Source organism: Brachyistius frenatus, unplaced genomic scaffold (genome assembly GCF_029030835.1).
Source record: "Brachyistius frenatus isolate BFR_SWC_R1_liver_20210118 unplaced genomic scaffold, ASM2903083v1 Contig_77, whole genome shotgun sequence".
Classification (NCBI taxonomy): Eukaryota; Metazoa; Chordata; class Actinopteri; family Embiotocidae; genus Brachyistius; species Brachyistius frenatus.
In genome coordinates, this window is record NW_027210676.1 from 1,880,275 (window position 1) to 1,900,867 (window position 20,593).

At 40.6% G+C, this 20,593-nt stretch overlaps 1 protein-coding gene and 1 long non-coding RNA gene across 5 annotated transcripts; one reads left to right on the forward strand and one right to left on the reverse strand.

The window, feature by feature from the left end:
• Positions 1–1,802: 1,802 nt before the first annotated feature.
• LOC138626802 (uncharacterized) lies at positions 1,803–6,834 on the reverse strand. Of its 2 annotated transcripts, XR_011311321.1 has the most exons (3): positions 6,559–6,834; positions 6,392–6,471; positions 1,803–2,637 (listed from the first exon to the last, which is right to left on the reverse strand). It is a non-coding gene; the product is annotated as an uncharacterized lncRNA (long non-coding RNA). The 2 variants fall into 2 exon arrangements; XR_011311320.1 differs by having other exon boundaries at positions 6,392–6,834.
• Positions 5,888–16,260, forward strand: nr2f2 (nuclear receptor subfamily 2, group F, member 2). Of its 3 annotated transcripts, none has more exons than XM_069708713.1 (3): positions 5,888–6,038; positions 10,764–11,291; positions 13,575–16,260. In XM_069708713.1, the coding sequence occupies exons 1-3, from the start codon at positions 5,999–6,001 to the stop codon at positions 13,847–13,849; spliced, it is 843 nt and encodes a 280-aa protein (XP_069564814.1). In that variant the 5' UTR covers positions 5,888–5,998; the 3' UTR covers positions 13,850–16,260. The 3 variants fall into 3 exon arrangements, with proteins under 3 accessions (XP_069564814.1, XP_069564811.1, XP_069564812.1); XM_069708710.1 differs by lacking the exon at positions 5,888–6,038 and adding an exon at positions 8,457–9,717 and having other exon boundaries at positions 10,746–11,291; XM_069708711.1 differs by lacking the exon at positions 5,888–6,038 and adding an exon at positions 8,458–9,717.
• The last annotated feature ends 4,333 nt before the right edge of the window (positions 16,261–20,593 follow it).

Here is a 20,593-nt window from a genome sequence, read left to right on the forward strand (position 1 = left end):
TCCAGTAAAACATGCCAGTATGCGCGGACGGTTACACCTCCTCTTCATGTTCTCACGGATTATTTTTTTTTACCCACACCAACACGGATACCTCAGTGATGTTAGAAACCAAAAGCCATGACTCTAATCGGTGATATCATCAGGCTTTCAGATGCAGAGCAGCTGTAGATATTTTACATTCAAGCTAGTTTCACATCACAGTGGTGCAGCATTTTATTTTAACGGGCAATCATTCTGCCACTGTACAGCAAAGAATACTACGTATGAATTTACTCTTACCTCTCACATGTTGACTTATTCAAGAGTTTAGTGTGGGTAACAAAATGCTTATCTTTTGTGATATTTTGACGAAATATTTAGCCATTGTCTCGGTGTCAAATGTTTTTTACAAAGTTAATAAATCCAAAATGTTGTCTGCTCACCGTCCTCAAAAATTGAAGATGAAGTGTGGCAACAAAATATAAGAATTCCAGCCGTTGGGTCGTTATTTAGAAATATGTTAATCGATGTACACTTACTGAATTAGTAATCTTCCGTCGCTTAAAAAGAAAAAAGTATAATACTGTCAAAAAAGTTTTGTATTCATAATTGATTACATTGCCAGCCATAATAGTTAATTAGCTGACCATAAAGTGGAACATTGGAAATAAATAGTTATGTTATATGATATTATAGAGCACAGTAAGTCGTCACTTTTTCTCACCTTTGGGCTCAATCATTTCCACAAATCCCCACTCGGTGTGGTGTCAGTAGAGCAAGTCTAATATTCTAAATTTTTAAGGAGCATTGACTCGCATGTTCTGAAATAAAAAGCTAAAAGAAGCTTCTGCGTGTCCTCATATGAAGATAAAGTCACCACGACCCTGTAAATAAGTGATTCCTTCTTTGTAATAACTTTTCCCCTCGAGGCCATCTTCACACCAAGAAATTTTTCTCCTTTTCATATGGGGAGTCATTGCTGTTGTGGAGGTCTTACCAAATCCCATTCAAATTCCATTTAGCTTTTATTCCCTCCATCAGTTCGCAAGGACCATTGATCACATGTGGATTTGTGTGATTGAAAAAGCTCAAATGGCGATATTTGCTGTTATACAACATGTTCTGTTAAAAAATGTTGAATCAGTGGCTGTGGAATTTGAGATGTAGTTAACATTGTCAATATTCATGGTCTGCTGGCTTTGTTCAGAGTTATAAAATCAGGTATGCAGCACTTTTCACAGAGAAACGCGTTCTTCTGACAAAACATTTAAGCTGGATTGATTTCTCAACCTGCAGTCTTCAGGCTCTGAACTGGTACACATTATGTTGCTGTGGTTTAGTTTTAAGTGCGACTGTATTACAGACCTGCACTTTGGTCACATTAGGTTCACAACTGATACATTCTTCCCAGTCCTGAAGCTGAAGGTATAACTCCAGACACACTCCTCAAATAATCCACGTTTCTTTGATTTGTACTTGACCAATAATTTTGAAACATCAATATGATACAGTATTATAGGTGGATGTTTTCCCAAATTTTCTAATTCCCCACATTTACACCACAGAAATATCTTTTAAAATATCAAATATCATCTTATTTTTTTCTGAATGGGAAGTTGCCGGGGTTTATAGCACACATGCTTTCGCTAAAACACCAGAGATAACATTGACAGGCAGTTCAGTTGTAATTAAGACATCCCACACAATCACAAATACTGAAATAGAGAATAATTTAAATACAGTATAACCGCATCCTCACTCATTATAGATTTATACAATATGTTAAGTCGGTACTTTATAGAGAAAATGAGTCAAAACACAGATCATACATTATATCTTTATTATTTATAGACGTGGTAAATTGAAATCATACACAGCGCTAATTAACTGTCTACTTCAGTAACAAGTCAAACATTCATACTTAAAATGATCATCTCATAACTTCACATGGACCCCTCAATGTCTATCTTTAATCTTTAAAAACAGCTTCTGTTTTTAGTTTACCAACTCGCGTGTATGATTTGATCTCCTGCTACAAACACAAATAAACACGTGAAAATCAATAGGTGATTCGAGGTTGTTTTAAACAGCGGCAGTTTGTTATAATTGGTAAACCTAAAGGTAGCTGGTTATCACTATGTAACATAAGGCTGCCATCATAACTAATAAATGGTTATAAATAAAGTTTAACTAAATAAATCCATACAATTTAACACGGAGTAGCTCCAGTGGTAAGCTGAAGCTGCAGTAAGCCTCTACTACATCCGTTTGTGTAGTTTTTACATATCCCCCACTGCTACCACATTACACCTTGAGTTACAGTAATTCAATCCACTGTCTGCTGCCTTTGGGGCCACATGTGAGCCATGTCTGGCTCAGGACTGAATGCTGCCACGGTTTTGTCTCTTGTGTCTTCTTCTCGCAAACTTTTTTCACTCGGAGCACATGAAGCGGAAAAAAAAAGAAAAAAAAAAAAGGAGAGTGTGAGGCGAGTGGACTGCCCACTCTCCCCTTTTAAAAAGAAAAGAGAGGGCTCAAAGAGACGCATATCACAAGTGGCTGGTGTAACTGCAGTGTTGTACTGATGGTCGCTGTGCAGCTCCACTGGGACAGATGGGATTTAAGCTGCTTTGCCGAAGGGCACTTCAGCAGTAGTTTCTGGGGGTGAGAGAGCACTTATCACACAATTCCCCTACCCAGACTTTCCCAGCGAGTCCTCAGAGTTAAACCATTGACCCTGCGGTCATTGCTGCTACAATGCTGGTGCCTGAAGTAATCATCATGTATGCTCCATCAATGCAGTCTTTAGCAGCCAAAACAACACATCATTTACACCACTCATCTTCCTCTCTCCAGTTTTGATCGCTTTAAACCCAACAGCAATGATTCAAACAAAAAGCATTTACAAATACATTAAGAGCATGCTGGCAGTCAGCCTAAAGAGTGATCATTGAGACAAATTGATCCCTATCTGTTTAAATTGGCACTATAATCTGTCATTGGCAAATTGAACACAGTGAGCTATCTGGGATCTATTGCCTTTTTAGATAGCCACCCTTGGGGCACGCAGACGGAGAGAAAGTGAGCTACACCGTGGAGTGAACTCTATGAAACGGGCGCAAGCAAAATGTCTGCTTACTCGAACACACTTTCAAAAAAATAATAAAATAATGCACACTTTTTTCGAACACTATGCTTCTGTACAAGAGTACGTGCGCATACCATCAAATCAATTACATGCGCACACACACACACACACACACACACACACACACACACACACACTACATTTACCATAAGGTGGTGTTAATTAAGATAATTGCATGCATTTTTTTGTTGTTATGGCATATTATTGAGAGGCCAAAAACACGGAAACATAATTCAAAAGATACACACTTTTTATAATTTAAGTCTGTAAAGTCCATGCTTCAGTGAGCAATTCAACCATCAAAAAAACAAGTCAAATCAAAAGGAGCTACGTAAGAGTAGGTACACATTGTTAGTATGAAACCCATATGTAAAATCTAAAAAATATTTTCTGCTCACACGGTGATCAAATGGTTTATATTTGTGAAAATGTAAACATTAGAATATGCTTTCTTGATACTATTTTTGCTTGTGCTATATTTTACTCTTATTTCCTCCTGTGATTATCTCACTAAAAGGGACTTCTTAGAACTTGAACTATGTTTTGTCAGCAAATATTCTTTTACCTAAATGAAGCCAAATGTGCAAGCAGACATCTGACTAATTGGTCTACGTTTTTGTTTTGTTTGTGTTTTTTCATCTTTGCATATAATCACAACATCCCAATGAAGCACTGCAATAAAGAGACACAAGATAAAAACCTTTACTGGAGCGTTAAAGGCTGCTGACTGATATTATGCAATGCAACAGATAAAAATGCCATGACATATGGGGCACAACCACCATCAATCAAGTGATCTTTATCAAGCAGGGGGGGGGGGGAAAAAAACAAATATTTGTGGGAGTTGAAAGGGTTTCTGAATACTGACAGTGTGCTGAAAATGTTTAATTTTGTACCTGTTGCTTGTTAACAAGAAAAACTATCTCTTCTATTAATTCGGGATGCATTTCTCTATTTTTGATATATTTTGTTTTTATTATTCAAATTGTGTTGCTTGTAAAAAAGTAACCGGCGTTCCTCTTCAGTGAGTTTTTTTTAAGTGGGACAATTTCGGTTCTGTCCTGATTCCACAGTCATCTAATTCAATCAGACTCTCGAAGTTGATTAGCCTGGTTAACCTTTGCTCCTGCGCGGGTCTGGAAGGGTTAATCAGGCCGGGAACTTGGAGACCTCCAGGTCACTATCCCTCTATCTGCATGAAGGACTCGGTAAAGGCAGAGATAAGATTAAAGTCAACTTTTTTTTTCTTCTCTTTTTTTTTTTAACTCCGGTTTTGACTTTTAACACAACTGTGAAAGGAATCTTCAGCCGTCAGCAGGACACTCCTTTTTTTTTTTTTTTTCCTTTTTTTTTTTCCTTTTTTTTTAGATCGTCTTTGTCAGAGCGTTTTTAACCCACATTTATAGCATTGAAATGTGTAAATCCAGTTCTGTAGTTTGTGTCGATAATCTGTTGACTTCTCGCTGAATAATTACTAATATAAATGCACGTGCCAGTTTAACCTGCAGTGAAAGCTTGTTCTTCGCACGCCCGTAAATCTCCCAACTATTATCTATCTCGCTATCGATCAATTTACTGCAATCATCCCAATCAGCACATCTCGACTCCCGTGTTCCAGAGTGTGTGCTTTGTTTTACTAACAATAATAAAGTGATTTAGTCCTTTCTCCCAGCCGGAGCATGGGAAATCGTTAAAGATCCAGCTATTTGTGTGTGATCAGTAAATATTTAGTGCAGGCGACATCCTCTGTCTACTTCTTAATCGATACTGATCCCGTTGGGCAGCGCTATTGTTGTGTGTATGCGGGCTTGCTGAGCGTTGTAGTAGTGCTTTTTTTTTTTTTATATATCCTCCGTTTGAAGGGGAGAAGCAGACACAATCAGCCAGAGGAAACTTTTAAACACGGGGAATAAAAACTGCAACACAAGATTCTTCGAGGTGGGGGGATGGAGGGTGGTGGAGGGGGGTGGGGGGGAGTTTGATAGCAAATCAATTGCGATGGAGGGGAAAAAAGGTGCGCAAATATTTACCCGGTATACATTTACGCGAGGTTAATTGGCCTATCATCATTTCGTATACAGGCCGTCTTACTTTGCATTATGTATAATTGGTTTTTTTGTTTTGTTTTTTAAAAAGGGGTTATTTTGTCATCTGTATCTTTATTAAATATATGCGATATTCTATAATTATTAATAATAATAGAATAATTATATTGACAGTAATGCTAATAATAATAACGATGATGGTAATAATAGCCTAATGATAATATAATAACACGGTCACTCCTTTTTAGGCTATAGAATGCACAGCCTACTGAATATTTATTTAACAATAAATGTAAATGTTACTTTATCTAAGAAGAGCTCTAGTCGCAGCTGGTATTGCCTCTTTACTTCCAATCCCCATATAATTTCTAATATGCGGGATCTCATAATGCTCGCTCGCCTTCACTTAAAGACAGGTGTCTGCTTTGACTTCACCCCCTCCCTCTCTCCTCGATAGCCCACACAAAGCAGCGGCGTACAAGCGCGTTTTGGCCACATTACTGTAAGGAGAGGAAAAGACGCACAGGATCTCCGCCTGCTGTAAAGCTCACCTATCATTGCCACCGGCAGTCAAATGATATTCTGCTCGGACGACACGTCAACTTGTATTTGAAATTGCTCGCTCAACAGCCCTTGACGTCAAATCAGTTGTTTGTTTTGGCTCTCCCAAAGTTTTTCCATGATCAGATACCAATAAACAACGTGTTTTTGTGTGTTTGATCCCGTCTGTTGGAGAGGAAGCCTTGCCACCTTAAGTCTGAGCACTGTGTCGAGGAAAAAAAAAAAAAAAAAGAGAAGACTAAATATACTCTGAATAAGAAAGAAGATGCATCCCGCTACGGACGAATCAGCAGCATGTGCATTTGGTAGGTTTGTTACCTGTAAGAATACAACCTCCTGCCTCACTCTCACTATCAAAATGACTTTATGAATGGTTATTTGCAAGCTCGCTGGGTTTGTTGTGATCATGATATAAATTAACACTTGGATAAAAAGCGAAAATGACTGACAGAGTCGTCCGTGTTCAATGCGCTCTGTAGAAATATCGTCTATGTACGTGACTGATGTCTGCCTGCAGCAGTGCGTGTCTTTTATTTCAACATTTACGCCTGGTCGCTTATTAAGTAATAGCTATATTTAATTTAGAGCACAGGAATAAAGCATTGCCAATTTGCTTGATTTATCATAATAAAGAATGCAAAAGGAAGACTATACTTACCATTTGAAGCAAAACTCGGTCCTCGATAACTCGCTACCTTGCGGAGTATTTTATTTACAGACTTTCCATGTTGACGGGATCTGTAAATAAAACCGACAAAATAGTAATGCAGACAAAATATAATCGGCTAATTTGTTTTAGAATAAACACATAATTGGTGTAAATACCACCACTGGGACCGGCAGAAGTGGCAAAAAAGTAAATCCAACTTTGGCAACTCTCAAAGCTCTGCCATCCAAGTCATGTAAAACAGAATTTAAACAAACAGTCATCAGTTTAAAATGGTGCTCGTTAGTTTGGTCGATGCGAGAGACGAGACTGAAGCAGTTTCCGTGTCGGATGGCTCCTCTAAATTGAATCTTGTTTGAAGCAAAAAGAATTCATACGCTAGGGGGCACCCATATACTGTAATACATCCTGGGACAATGCATGCTGCTGCTGCTGCTGCTGCTGCTGCTGCTCTCTGTGGTGCTAACGCACTGACCAGGCTGTAGGTTCATCTTTAGGCTGTGACTCTGAAGTTTTACCTGCTGTTCAAGTTTGATAGCCTGCGGTCGTGGTGGAAGTGGAGCAATCTTTACCGCTGTTTTAAATACAAGGTTAAAAATGATGAAGCACCAAGGCTCCAAATCTGAACAACCACGGACCCAATATTATATGCATGGTATATTCACTTTGTTTCTCCTCTTAATAAACTGTAGACATGTATTGTTGGGGCAACAAAATGACAGGTAAAGTAAATCTCATAAGCATCTTTTTGCCTTGCTTATTAAGAAGTGGCTCTACTTTCACCCTAGCTTTAATGTGAAGGGCCTTTGACCACAAGTGACATTTTTAAATGTACTTCTCATTTAAAGTTATAGTCGTTTCATGGTTTGACCGCAAACCAACAAAGCCTCTAGACTTTTGAGAACCAGATTTGGCCCCGTGACCCCGTGGATGGTGGATATTTACAGGCTGCAGCGGCTGCACAGAGGGTTTCAGTAGCACACTACAACATTTTTATGAGATATTGTGGATTTTGATGAACAACATGGTGTGGTTAGATGTACTAATTGGTATATCAACCTTTTATTTTTTTTTATTTTTAAATTAATAACTAACATAAAAAAAGGAGCATTATAGGCAGTCATTATTGTCTTGTTCACCTGTGGGGGACCCTTTTTACTGTGTGCTTTACTGTGCATAGACTAATCCGAGTGGACAAATGCTGTTTTATTTCCTATTATCCTAAATAATATTGACACTGTTACTTTAAAGTATCATGCCGTCGCAGTCTTATTTGTCTCCTTTTGTGTTTGCATATGTGTTTTTTTTTATTATTATTATTATTTCAAATGTGTAGAATGTCTTTATATCTTCATACCTAAAGGATCCCGATTGTAATGAACACAGATCGTGCACATTTGTGTCTCAGGGACAGAATCTCCTTGGATATTTCAGTTTGTTGTAGGTCTACCGGATATACTGCAGCGCGATATGAGGCAAATACCTTGATTTATTTATTTTTTCCGTACAATTCTTCTTTTTTTAAAAAAAGCTTTACCGGGCTGCATGCGAATATACCTTATAATCTGAGCGATTTGAGTGACTAGAAATGATTCCTCTTTTTTCCCCGAAACACGTCTCCTTTTAGGACCAAGCGGCCCTTCTCGACCTCCGTGCCGGCTCTGGCAAGGTACCAAGTAGCACAAGTGCCGACTAGCCAATGGGGTTCAGGGGGAGGTCCCTGAGCTCTGACCAGTCAAACACACTCTCCTTCCTTATATGGCAGCTGATCTCCATGGTAACGTGTGCTAAGTTGCAGCAGTCGTGTCAAAGTTCACTATATAGAGAGCTCAGTGAGCTGATCAGAGAGAAAGCATTCTGCCAGCCCGGCTCCTACCAATCGCAAATCACTTCCTAACCTCCGCCTTTTTAACATATTTGATCACTTTGATTCTCTACTCCTGTTTTTTTTTTCCTATTATTTTTTCCAGTGCACGGAGGAGGTTTGTAGGTTGTGATCTTTGTTTTTTTTTTTTGGTTTTTTTTGGTTTTGTTTTTAGTGCTTTCGCTTCTTTTCTCCTTTTTTTTTTGGAGGGAGAGAGGAGAAGGAGAAGGACGAGAAGAAGAAGAAGAAGGAGAAGAAGAAGAGTTGTCTTCATATTTCCAAGCTCTCAACAAAAAAAAAAAAACATTTGGCTTCAGCTGGTGCGCGCTTTTTTTTTTTTTTCCTTGCTGGCGCTTACCTCACAAGGAGAAAAGGAAGAAGACGCGATTTTTTTTTTTCCCTCCCCAGTTGGTGATTTTTTTCTCCAAGACTTGTGCTGGAACTTGATAGTAGCTGCTGCGGTGTGTTGCTCCTCTCCACAATTGTTTCATGCTTGCTGCGGGCACGGTCTCACCAACCTGCTCCATCATCCTCTGAATAGTCCATGCTGCTACCTCGGTCGGTTCTTTTTTTTTTAAATATTTAACCTACCTTTTCCCACCTCCTTCCTTCCTTCCTCCCCCACCACCACCACCACCACCACCACCACCACCCCCGGTTGATGGGTGTGCTGGATGGCTGACTGTAAGCGCCCCTGGACTTGGCCTTTAAGCGAAAGGCAGCGGCTCAGCTCGCCATCGCATCAGTTTTGAAAAAAAAAAAAAAAAAAAAAAAAAAAAACAACAACGTGCTTTCGCGACGTCTCCAACAGCAATAAGTCGACAGTTTTCGGGAGATTCAGAGTGGATTCAACGTAGGCTAGATTTTTTTTTTGGGGGGGGGGGAAGGCATTTTGTGCGTCCACGGCTGTTAATCTCAGTTTGCCGCGTTTCCTTTTGAGACATTAATCCACCGCGACACCAAAACGGCAGACAAAAAGTTTCTTTACGTTGACTGATAGATATGGCAATGGTAGTGTGGAGAGGCTCCCAGGACGATGTGGCTGACACCCAAGGCGCCCTTTCCTCGCAAACCCAAGGAGGACTATCTCTTCCCACCCCTCAACCAGGCCAGTTGAATCTGACAGCCTCTCAGGTCGCCCCTCCGACCCCTCAGACTCCGGTCCAAGGACCCCCGAACAACACGCAGTCCACGCCGACGAACCAGACGACGCAGCAGTCGGAGAAGCAGCCGCAGCACATTGAATGTGTGGTCTGTGGGGATAAATCTAGTGGCAAACACTACGGCCAGTTTACTTGCGAGGGGTGCAAAAGCTTCTTCAAACGGAGCGTACGAAGGAACCTCACTTACACATGCCGTGCCAACAGGAATTGTCCAATCGACCAGCACCACCGCAATCAGTGTCAGTACTGCCGCCTCAAAAAATGCCTTAAAGTCGGCATGAGACGGGAAGGTATTGGGACTCTTTGTTTTCTTATCCGTGTGTGTGTTTGTGCATTTTGTATGCTTCCAGACGTGAAAACCATGTAATGTCGCCCCCCCCCCCTTACCCCCTTACCCCCACTCCCCATAGCCTGTTCTCTCCCTGTCCCCCCCCCCGACTCTTCCCTCCTAGGTTGTGCGGCTTGGAGCACGCAATGGAGCCGCTGTGCTGTGGTCGAGACGGGGCTCGCCTCCTTCCTCTTTAGCGCAGCATTACAGTCTCCAGCTCCGGCGCATTGTAGCTCCGCATTTTCACAAATAGGATCCGAGCCCCTCCACCACTACCACCACCACCACCCCACCCCTCGGCCGGCCGAGGGCTGTCGAATATATATATATTTAGATAAAGACTATGGGCGTAGAGATGCATCTGTGTTGAATAGATGATCATAATATTTCCTTCTGCGCTATAATGGCGAGTGCCGAATTAAGAGATAGCGGCGTGCTGGGCTACATCCATCCGGCTCGTCATGTCCACTGTGTCTGAAGCTCGGACTGGGCACACAAAAGCTCCGTCTTAAGTCGAGAATTTATTTAAATATTACTCGTAAATAGGCCTGCACGGTAAAACGAGATGAATTGCTAAGTAGGTTAAGGGTTAAACATGCAAGGTCTCCCTTGCCCTCTTTGTGTTCCTTCACAGCCAGCTCATGTTGCTGTTGCTGAATAACATCATTTTTAAAGCTAGACATGTGCAAGGCTTGTGTTAAATGTGTTTCAGTACATGATTTGTCACACTACACTCTCGTTATTATCAAGGCTGCATGTCCTATTAAAAAAAAAAAAAAAAAAAAAAAAAAAAAAAAACTCGTAGGCGATAATGTGTGTGTTTTGATCCTATACAGTAAACATGCCGAGTTATTTATTGTCTAAAGCTTTAAAGTATATAAAATGTATAATATTCAACAGCTTCTTTTTTTTTTTTTTTAATTTGTTTTATTAAATGCTCAGAATGTGACTATATGATCGTTTGTAGAATTCAGGCTTCAATATCTGTAGTTTCTCTTTTTACTGCAGCCGTGCAAAGGGGACGGGTGCCACCCACACAGCCTCACCACGGTCAGTTCGCCTTGACAAATGGAGACCCACTCCACTGCCATTCCTACTTATCCGGATATATCTCTCTTCTGTTGAGAGCGGAGCCCTACCCGACGTCCCGGTATGGCAGTCAGTGCATGCAGCCCAACAACATAATGGGTATCGAGAACATTTGTGAACTAGCAGCCAGGATGCTCTTCAGTGCCGTGGAGTGGGCCAGGAATATTCCCTTCTTTCCAGACCTTCAGATCACCGACCAGGTGGCTCTGCTGAGGTTGACGTGGAGTGAGTTATTTGTGCTCAACGCCGCGCAGTGCTCCATGCCCCTGCATGTGGCTCCTCTCCTGGCGGCGGCTGGCCTTCACGCCTCCCCCATGTCTGCGGACAGAGTGGTGGCCTTTATGGACCACATTAGGATCTTCCAAGAACAAGTGGAAAAGCTCAAAGCTTTGCACGTTGACTCTGCTGAATACAGCTGCTTAAAGGCAATTGTGCTCTTCACCACAGGTAAGACAATAGACTGGCAACTTTAGTGTGTGTGTGTGTGTGTGTGTGTGTGTGTGTGTGTGTGTGTGTGTGTGTGTGTGTGTGTGTGTGTGTGTGTGTGTGTGTGTGTGTGTGTGTGTGTGTGTGTGTGTGAATGTCACTAACCTGCACACTGACATCAGCTAAAACAGCGCTGACCTAAATAGATCTGCACTGGCCTGAGGCTGTTTCATACATAGTACTTAAATGTTCACCTATGCTGCCTTCACGGTCAAGGGCTCTCGGTTAGGCCTTGGGCTACTAAATTATAAAAAACCACTTGATTAATCAAGGTATTTATTAGACGCGCATAACAGGGATGAAATGCAAATTGTGTCACCAACACGCAAGACGTTTTTTTTTTTTTTTTTTTTGTATTAAATTGACAACAAAACAGAAGAAAAGTGCCGCCTGACTGAAACATTAGAACATTTAATAAAAAACTAACACCGCCGCAATAATTGCCCTAAGCGTCATAAAATCTAGCACACTTTTAGAGAGTCATAGCCTGCAGATGAAATTATGCACTTTAATTTTTTTTTATTTAATTTATTTATTTTTTTCCGCCCATTTATCAATGTGTGTATAGCCCCACGTCTTGTTTGTAGGAAATGACAGATATAAATGATGTCAGGCTCCGAGGGGGAGGGGAATAAGAAAAAGAAAGACAAGCCTAATGTCCCATTTGCACACAGTAAAAAGAAGCGCGCAGGTTTCAACGCTCTCTTGTCATTTAGGCGACAGACATGTGCGACAAAACGCGTGTAGCGGCCACGCACGCCCTGTAATTGCAAATATGCCAGTATCTACCAGTGTGGTGTGATATTGAGCAGTGACAGGAGGGGCGGCTTTCATTTTTATTTGCAGAAATATTCTGCCCGCCTTGTAGGATCCAAGGCGTTTCTGGACTTGCTCCAGAACTGGGTCATGACCTAAACTTCCCGGTTATTTTGTTACACTAGCAACACCATTAAAGGGGGAAATTAAAAAAAAAAAAAAAAAAAGAAAAGAAAAGAAGAATACATCTGGAAAAGATTTACAAGGTTTCACCGATGAGAGAATGCACGTCTTTGATATAATACTATACCTGCGAGCCACCAGCCTCTGTACTTCATTTAGCTCTCGCAAGCTTACTATTGTTCTCGTTGCGGCTTTAAACACACACACACACACACACACACACACACACACACACACACACACATATTTAATTTCATTGAATTTTATCATGAAGCCTATATAGGGGCACGATGGCTCAATTTGTCTCCTCCATACCTGAGCCCCGGAGGCTTGAACACGAGCTGCCCGCTGTAGCTAGAATGACACGCCTTACTTTGGTGGTTTGGTTGTTGTCATGCATAAACTTTACAAACTTAACCAATGCGGCGTACAAGCGGTTTTTTTTGTTGTTGTTGTTGTTGTTTTTTGGTGTTTTTTTTTTTTTTTTTTTGGCACATTATCAGCTGCCGCCCACACGCAGCAGCACAGATAGTGATTATGCGTCTCTGATGGTATAGTATGACGGTAACTCCGTGGGCTATGGGCCCTTTTTTTCCGAGCTAAATCTCTGCTCACTAAAGGTCAGTAGGTCTCCCTGTCTTTCCCTCTCTCCCTCCTCCTCCCCCCTCCTCCCTTCCTCCCTCTGCCTCTGACTGTGAGAGATATAGGCCCATCTGAAACACTGTCTTTAGCTGTGAATATGCTTCATTATTTAGTTCACTTTGAAGCGTCTTTATCTGAAGAAATAACCGAGTTATGATGATGAGGGTGAAATGGGAAACACAGATTTAAGATAGTGGGGAAGCTGAGGTTCATTCTTAATCTGCTTCTTTTACATGGCAATGTTTAAAAAGAACCAAAAAACAACAACAATCTTTATAATTTAGAAAACATAAAAATGTAGTAGTCAAATCAATTTAAGTTACATTCACGGTTTAAAACCATATTTTTGTATATGATTTGCGACTGACTTGTCTCGCACAATGTTATTGTTCCGATTGCAACCTCTGATGAAATTAGATCCCAAAAAAATGACTCCTTATTTATAAAAAAAACAAACCTCAAGACAAATAAACTCTACTTTAACATTTAGTGATGAGAATAATTTCCCTCAAACGTTACATCTTTAAAAACAATGACAGGCTATGAATTTTCTCTGCAGTACAGCCTCAATCAATGCAGTGGGAAAATGCTCCTAGGGAGAGAAACACTTTAGGTTACAGTTTATTAATGTTTATTTGCTTTCCCCCCCCCCCTCCCTCTCAGATGCTTGTGGCCTCTCAGATGTGGCCCATGTGGAAAGTTTGCAGGAGAAGTCCCAGTGCGCCCTGGAGGAATATGTCCGGAGCCAGTATCCCAACCAGCCCACACGGTTTGGGAAGTTGTTACTCCGCTTGCCTTCCCTCCGCACAGTCTCTTCCTCGGTCATAGAACAATTATTTTTCGTCCGATTGGTAGGTAAAACCCCAATTGAAACTCTCATCAGGGATATGTTGCTTTCGGGGAGCAGTTTTAACTGGCCTTACATGTCAATTCAGTAAACCAAGAAGGAGACGAACAAACAAAAGGTGGGGTTGGAGGGGGGGCGGGAGGGGGGGGGGGGCTGCGAGACTACAATGATTATAGCTGCTTTTGTGGAAGGAATAAAAAACCAACCGGCTGTTACACGGGGCTGGCTTTCATGAAGAAAGACATTGACGTAAATGACTGTGAATTCCCCCCCTACTCCGAAAAAGAAAAAAAAAAAAAATTGAGACATCCACTGAACTTTCAAAATGGCAGATACAAGCTCCCAGTGTTCATGCAGAACAACCTGCTTCGTTCCATTTTTTTTTTTAATGAAAGAAGAAAATGAGGAGGAAAAAAAGGATAAGGGATTTTGTTGATCCTTATAAGGAAATTTTAAGTATTAAGTGCATTTAAAAATGACAATTTGGGTAAAAAGAAAAAAAAAATTGGAGAAAGGGAAAATACGAAAGATGAATTTTCTTTTTCTCAAATGACTTGTCCTGTGTCCATGTATAGCTGTGTTTTGTACTTTCTTTGTTCCTCCTTTCTGGTTCCAAACCGGCCTATGTGATTTCTGTAGTACAGGTGGTGTTATTTTCTAAGACAATGATTTATTTTGAAAAAGGTGAAATAATGTAAAATAAAAAAATAAAAAAAGTTCTAAGAAGAATTAAAACCACAGCAATAGGAGAATAGGCTTATGATCTAGGCTTAATGCTGCAAGCGCACTTATATTCTTAGGATGACCAATACCATCTGGGGAAAAGAGGGAGGTTTTTGGAGTTCATGTTCAACTTTTTGACCCCAGCGGAAACATTTTGCTCTTTATTACTATGAAGTTACAGGATACACTTTTGTTTTCCACTCCTGCTTTAGACTTAAGCTACATAAGCTCTCTTAAAAATTTGAATTAATTAGTTTTGACGCTCGCAGACATGACGGGTTTACATGATTTAAATTATTTGGCAAAAAAATATTCCCCATTTCATCCAGCTCTGAATATTTGGCATCAGTTCCCCAATTGGATACAATTAAAAAGAAAATTCTACAAGCTGCCTGGACCTGCTGTTATATGTGCATTTAAGAGCATTTGCAGTGGCTCAAACTGCACTGAGAGCATAACTGGCTTGTTTGAGAAAAAAAAAAAAAAAAAAAAAAAAAAAAAAAAAAAAGTTGGAGAGGTCAAGGGTCATAAAAGTTTGAAGCCTAGCCAGAGTAGTGTTTAATAGCAGTATTATTAAAGCGTCCCTGAAATGTCACCCTTTATTCACTTCAAGCATTAAGTGCCTGACAAGCATGGTGTGATTTTCTTATCAAAACGTTGTTAAAGTAGGCCTATACAACATTTTGGGGGAACTCGGATTAGATTTGAAACTTCAGTCGTGTATTTCACTTGAAAAAACACTGATTAGAGGCAGTATTCTTGTAAATATAGGTCAATTCATTTCAACGAGTTTTTCCTTTATACAAAGTATATGTGATTAAGAAAAATCTGTGGTTGCCATTTTTTTTTTTCTCTCGGTAATACAACGTCTTCAAAATTGAGTGGCAGACTTAGCTAGTAGCACTGAAAGTTATGTTTTTAATGTATATACATATTACTACAAATGTTTTCTTTTTCATGTATATTTAGACTGTGAATGCATGGCCACAGGTCGCTAACCTATTTTACCTTTGATATATAAATGTAAATGTTTTCTCTCTCTCTCTCTCTCTCTTTTTTTTTTTTTTTTTTTTTTTTGACTGTATAGATATAATCTGTGCATTCAGTACACTAGCCCTTGTATTTAAAGAAACGGAAAAGAAAAAGAAAAGAAACAGCGTTCATTATTAGGCTACAGACTTAAACAGGGTGAGCAGGTTTGGAAAAGGAGCTGATATTTTAACTTTAGTGTTATTGCTCCTTTGGTCTTTGACAGGTGCCGTGGTGCGCGTGTGCACGCGTGTGTGTGCGTGTGTGTGTGTGTGTGTGTGTGTGTGTGTGTGTGTGTGCGTGCGTGTGTGTGTGAGTGTGTGTGTGTGTGTGTGTGTGTGTATGTATTTGGAAGCTAGCAATTTTGTCCTTGTTTTGAGGCTTTTCTTCAACACACACAAAAAAACACCATGTTGTGGTTGAATTAAAAGGGATCACTGATTGAACACTGATCTTTGGCTGTTCGGAGCCACATATGGACCAGAGAATGATACATGATTGTAATTATGAACAGTTTAAACTGACCCACGTTTTTATATAAATATATAAAAATATATGACTGCAGGGTATTGATAACGTATAGATACTTTTTTTATGATTATTATTATTATTAATTGCAAGTGATATATGTGAGTGTGTGTGAAAGTTTATAGTTGAACACAATTCTTGTTTGTTTGTGTTAGCTTATTGTAAACAAGCATTCTGCTGTAAATTTGTTCTTGGTATTAAATTATAATTTATGAATTTGAACACACCAGCTTTTCATGTTTTTTTTAAAAAAAAACTTCCCAAACGTCCATGTGAACTTGTCTTTGTGCGTGCGTGCGTGCGTGTGGTGTGTGTGGTCGGTTGAAGGTGGGGGGGGAGGACTGGAGTCAATTTGCTGGAGCAGGATGTTGCCCTTTTGCCCTGTGAAAGTGATTAATGAATTAAAAAAAGAATGAATCAATCAGGCCGGCCTGAAAGCCAGCACTTTTTTTTTTTTTCATATATTTCCTATTTAAAAAATGTTTAAAAAAAAAAAAGATACCCTATTTGTAATTTATTCGACTGTTTGGAAAATAATGCTTGAAGGCTGCGGTCTCTTAAAACTTCAGAAATAAAATCCCTCGTAATAAGGCGCAGTGCCTCCACAGATAATAACAGTGGATCCCCCCACCCCCACCCCCCACTCACACGGGGACAGAGACCATAGTGCAGGAAATACCCAACTCAGCTTCCCCACTGCTTTATTCGCGGAATAACGTTTCACCTTTGGACGCTCACATCAATATTAATGGGCAGAATTTATATAGTGGCCAATGCATCATAAATAATCGCAGCAAAATAAGATAAGTCCTGTTGAGAAGAAGAAAAAAAAAAAGTGGTATATTATTTCTCTCTTATGTGCTAATTGCTCTCTATTACTGGTTGTTCTTTGCGGTGTTAAGGTCTACTTTCTATGTCCTGCTGCATCACTGAGCTCCGTCTAAACTACTGACATGGCTAATGCGGTTTTTTTAATTTTGTATTTACATATGTGTGTGAGATCCTAGAAGTTGGTGTGATACCTTTCAGTGGCAGGTATTTTACACACGTGCTGTGGTGATGCTGTAAACCCCCTTTGGTCTATCGGTAATTATTAGTAGTATTGGCTTAGTTGGGAGTTCGGCCTGAAGTAGAATTAGCCTTGTTGTGCAGAGGTTTAATAAGGGATCAGTATAAAAGCCAACTTTACCACAGTTTCTGCTGCTGCTTGCTGCTGCTGCTGTGTGTGCGTGTGTGTGCGTGTGTGTGCGTGTGTGTGCGCGCGTGTGGTTTTGTTGCTGTTGGTAATGATGAAAATGATGATGATGTGATGCTGATGGTCTTTTATCATTCTTCCGGAAAGCGCTATTTATTCATACAGGGGGCGCTTTCCCTGTTTGTCCAACCAAACTGTCCCTGAGGTCCATCTGGGGCCAAACCAAGCCCTTATATTGATCATTAAAGGTGCACACCATCAACAGTTAATTGAACCAAGTAGTCTATTTATTTAAAGTACACCACTACCCTCTTTAAAAAGAAAATAAATAAATAAAAAGGCAGAACAACTGTACTATTACCGTCCTGACATCAGCAGGGGTTGAACCTCTGACGCTGGATTCACCCACAAACCACAAGTAAAATGTTCAGAGTGGGTCTCGCCGGGTCGGATCTCGACGTCGAGCGGGCTGATTTTAGTTGACAGAGAGCGTGATTTATATGCTGGACTCCATAATTTGTACTTCTGTTCATTTATTAGCATTGTACAAAAAAAAAAAAACTAACGAGGTGTAACTCGCTGCCACGTCACTTTTATTTACGTCTGACGTGACGTGAGAACTTTTTGACACGCGAGCTGGTCGGCCTGTAACCTAAAGAAAGAAAGAAAGAAAGAAAGAAAGAAAGAAAGAAAGGGAAAGAAAGAAAGAAAGAAAGAAAGAAAGAAAGAAAGAAAGAAAGAAAGAAAGAAAGAAAGAAAGGAAAGAAACAAAGAAAGAAAGAAAGAAAGGGAAGAAAAAAAAGATCCTCCAGGCTGCATGCGGGGATGCTGCGGGGCGTGCAGAGTGTGTGCTGCTGGTGGACGCTTGTTGGGGTTTACACCGAAGCTGAGAACTTATTTAGGGCTCACAGGCTATTAGTGGGGCTATTTGTTTAATAAGATAAGGATATGCTTTGCAGTCTCTCGCTCTGCTGTCTCTTTCACACACACACACACACACACACACACACACACACACACACACACACACACACACACACACACACACACACACACACACACACACACACACACACACACACACATACACACGCACATGCACGCCCGCACAGTTGAGCGACAAATATGCACATTATTTGCACCTTGGCACTATCGCTATGACAAATTAGCCGGTGCAGCATGCGCTTTATTGCATATATATATATATGTATATGGACATATATATATATATGTGTGTGTGTGTGTGTGTGTGTGTGTGTGTGTGTGTGTGTATATATAGGTTCAGCCACGGCAGCTCATTTACAATGTATCCTGTCAGTCAAACGCTTAGCAAGGTGGGCCACCTGCTCCAGGTTTTAAATTATTATTATTATTGTTTTTGTTGTCATTATTATTAAGTCTTGTAAAGCTTGACTTAACAGCGATTAGTGTTTTTTTCCCTTTCTTTCATGTTTTAATCTTCTTTAAATAAGACGTAATATTGCTTTTAGTTATTTTCTTATTCATAATTTCTCCACTCTATCTGTTGCCTCTCAAATAAATTGCCTTTCACTTCTACTCTAGTGCACAAGGCTTCCCTGCTTTCTGCCCATAAATGTAAGAAAATTGTGCCATCTACCCGCTGTCCCTGGAACTGTAGCTTCCCAGGACCTCGGAGACCTCGGTTCACTTTTCACACCAAATGGGGAAAGAAAAAAAAAAAAAAAAAAAAAAGCGACCAGCGCCGCGCATGCCTCCTCGCACGTCCACGACAGCAGCTGCCGAGTGCCATTAGGCTGTAACTTTACAAATAATGTGTGTTTTAAGCACCTGTCATCCACTCTGTATCCCACTGCGTCTGTCTGTGTTGAAGGGAGAAGGTAGCGTTTCTGGCCGCTGGGCACCTCCGCTCGCAGAGGAGAGAGTCACAAATTCACAACGATCAGAGAAGGGACAGAGCAGGGATTTAAGGACACACACCAAAAAACAAAAAAACTCAAGAAATCTGTTTGGGAGGTTTGTATCAAGATTAAATAACATCAGGGCGTAACTCTGGATTTTCTTTTTTTGTTTCCTCCCTTAAATTGTTGCACATCAAATGTGACCCATGTCTATAATTTATAACGCTGTGTACGGAAATCGTATTATGTTGTTGACAACATCAGCGCTTTGATTCCCCAGATAGTTCCACAGTTTAAGCGGGTTTGGATGTTGTAGAAAAATATTATAAATAGCGTATCAACACCTCCCCCACCCCACCCCCCACCCCACACCCTTCCCCTCCTCGGTTCATGCGTTGTATGCAGACTACAGCAGACCGTTTACATATGAAAACTATAGTGATCATGTCTTATACAAAACAATATTATAGTACTGGATTTGTTTCATTTTATGGCGTTTTAATTTGATTTCAGGGAGAAAAGAGAAACTTAGGGAAACTGTACAAATAAAGACACCAACACGACAAAGTTCATTTAAAAAAAAAAAAAAAAAAAAGAGGACGAAAACTACTGCCAAACTTTGAAAAAGGGGGTACAGCGCTTTGAGGCGATTAAAAAGGGAGGTAAAGACAATTACAGCTGACCAAGAGTGTGAATATACCCCATGTTGAATTGCCCCCCGTTTTGGGAAGCCTATTCGAGTTTTCTTTTAACTCAAGCGCGCGCACAGCGAGCCTATCTCAATGCCAATGGAACAGCCAACACTTCCTGTCATAGTCTGAATATTTGCATGCCAAAAAATAAATAAATCTAATTGCAAGCTACGATTTGGCCATCGGGGTAAGCATGACTCGCGCGTATAATCGAACAGTATTTTTTTTATTATTATTTATTTATTTAGCCGAAAAGAGGACTAAACTTTCACGAAGAAGCAGGCCAGTGATTGGGAATCAAATCACAAGTATGCCCGATACCAGAAAGCAGGGAGACGGGGCACCTTTTCTTAAAGCACACAGTGTGATTTTTGTCTTAATATACACGATCGCACACAGAGGGGAGGGCCAAGACGAGCGGTGAGCCAGAGGGGATGATTTGAAGAGACCGCAAACACTCTGCAGGATATTAGACAGCTCCCCCCCCCCCTCCTCCCTCAGCCTTCCAAAACCCAAACGCATTACTTCATCAGGACTACTTCATAGGTATTGATCCATATAGGCCTACATCTTGTATTGATTTGTTACTTGGGGTACATAGATACTTTATTAAGATCCCCATTAGGTGCACCGCAGCGGTTGTCAGTCTTCCAGGGGTCGCAGTATTCATGTTAAAGGCTCCGTCACTCTGCAGTAGTTTGGCGCAGGAGCCTCACTCCGCTTTTACGCACAGAGATCACGTGCATATGCTTTTGGAGGCCCCTCGGTGTGTGTGCGTGTGTGTGTGT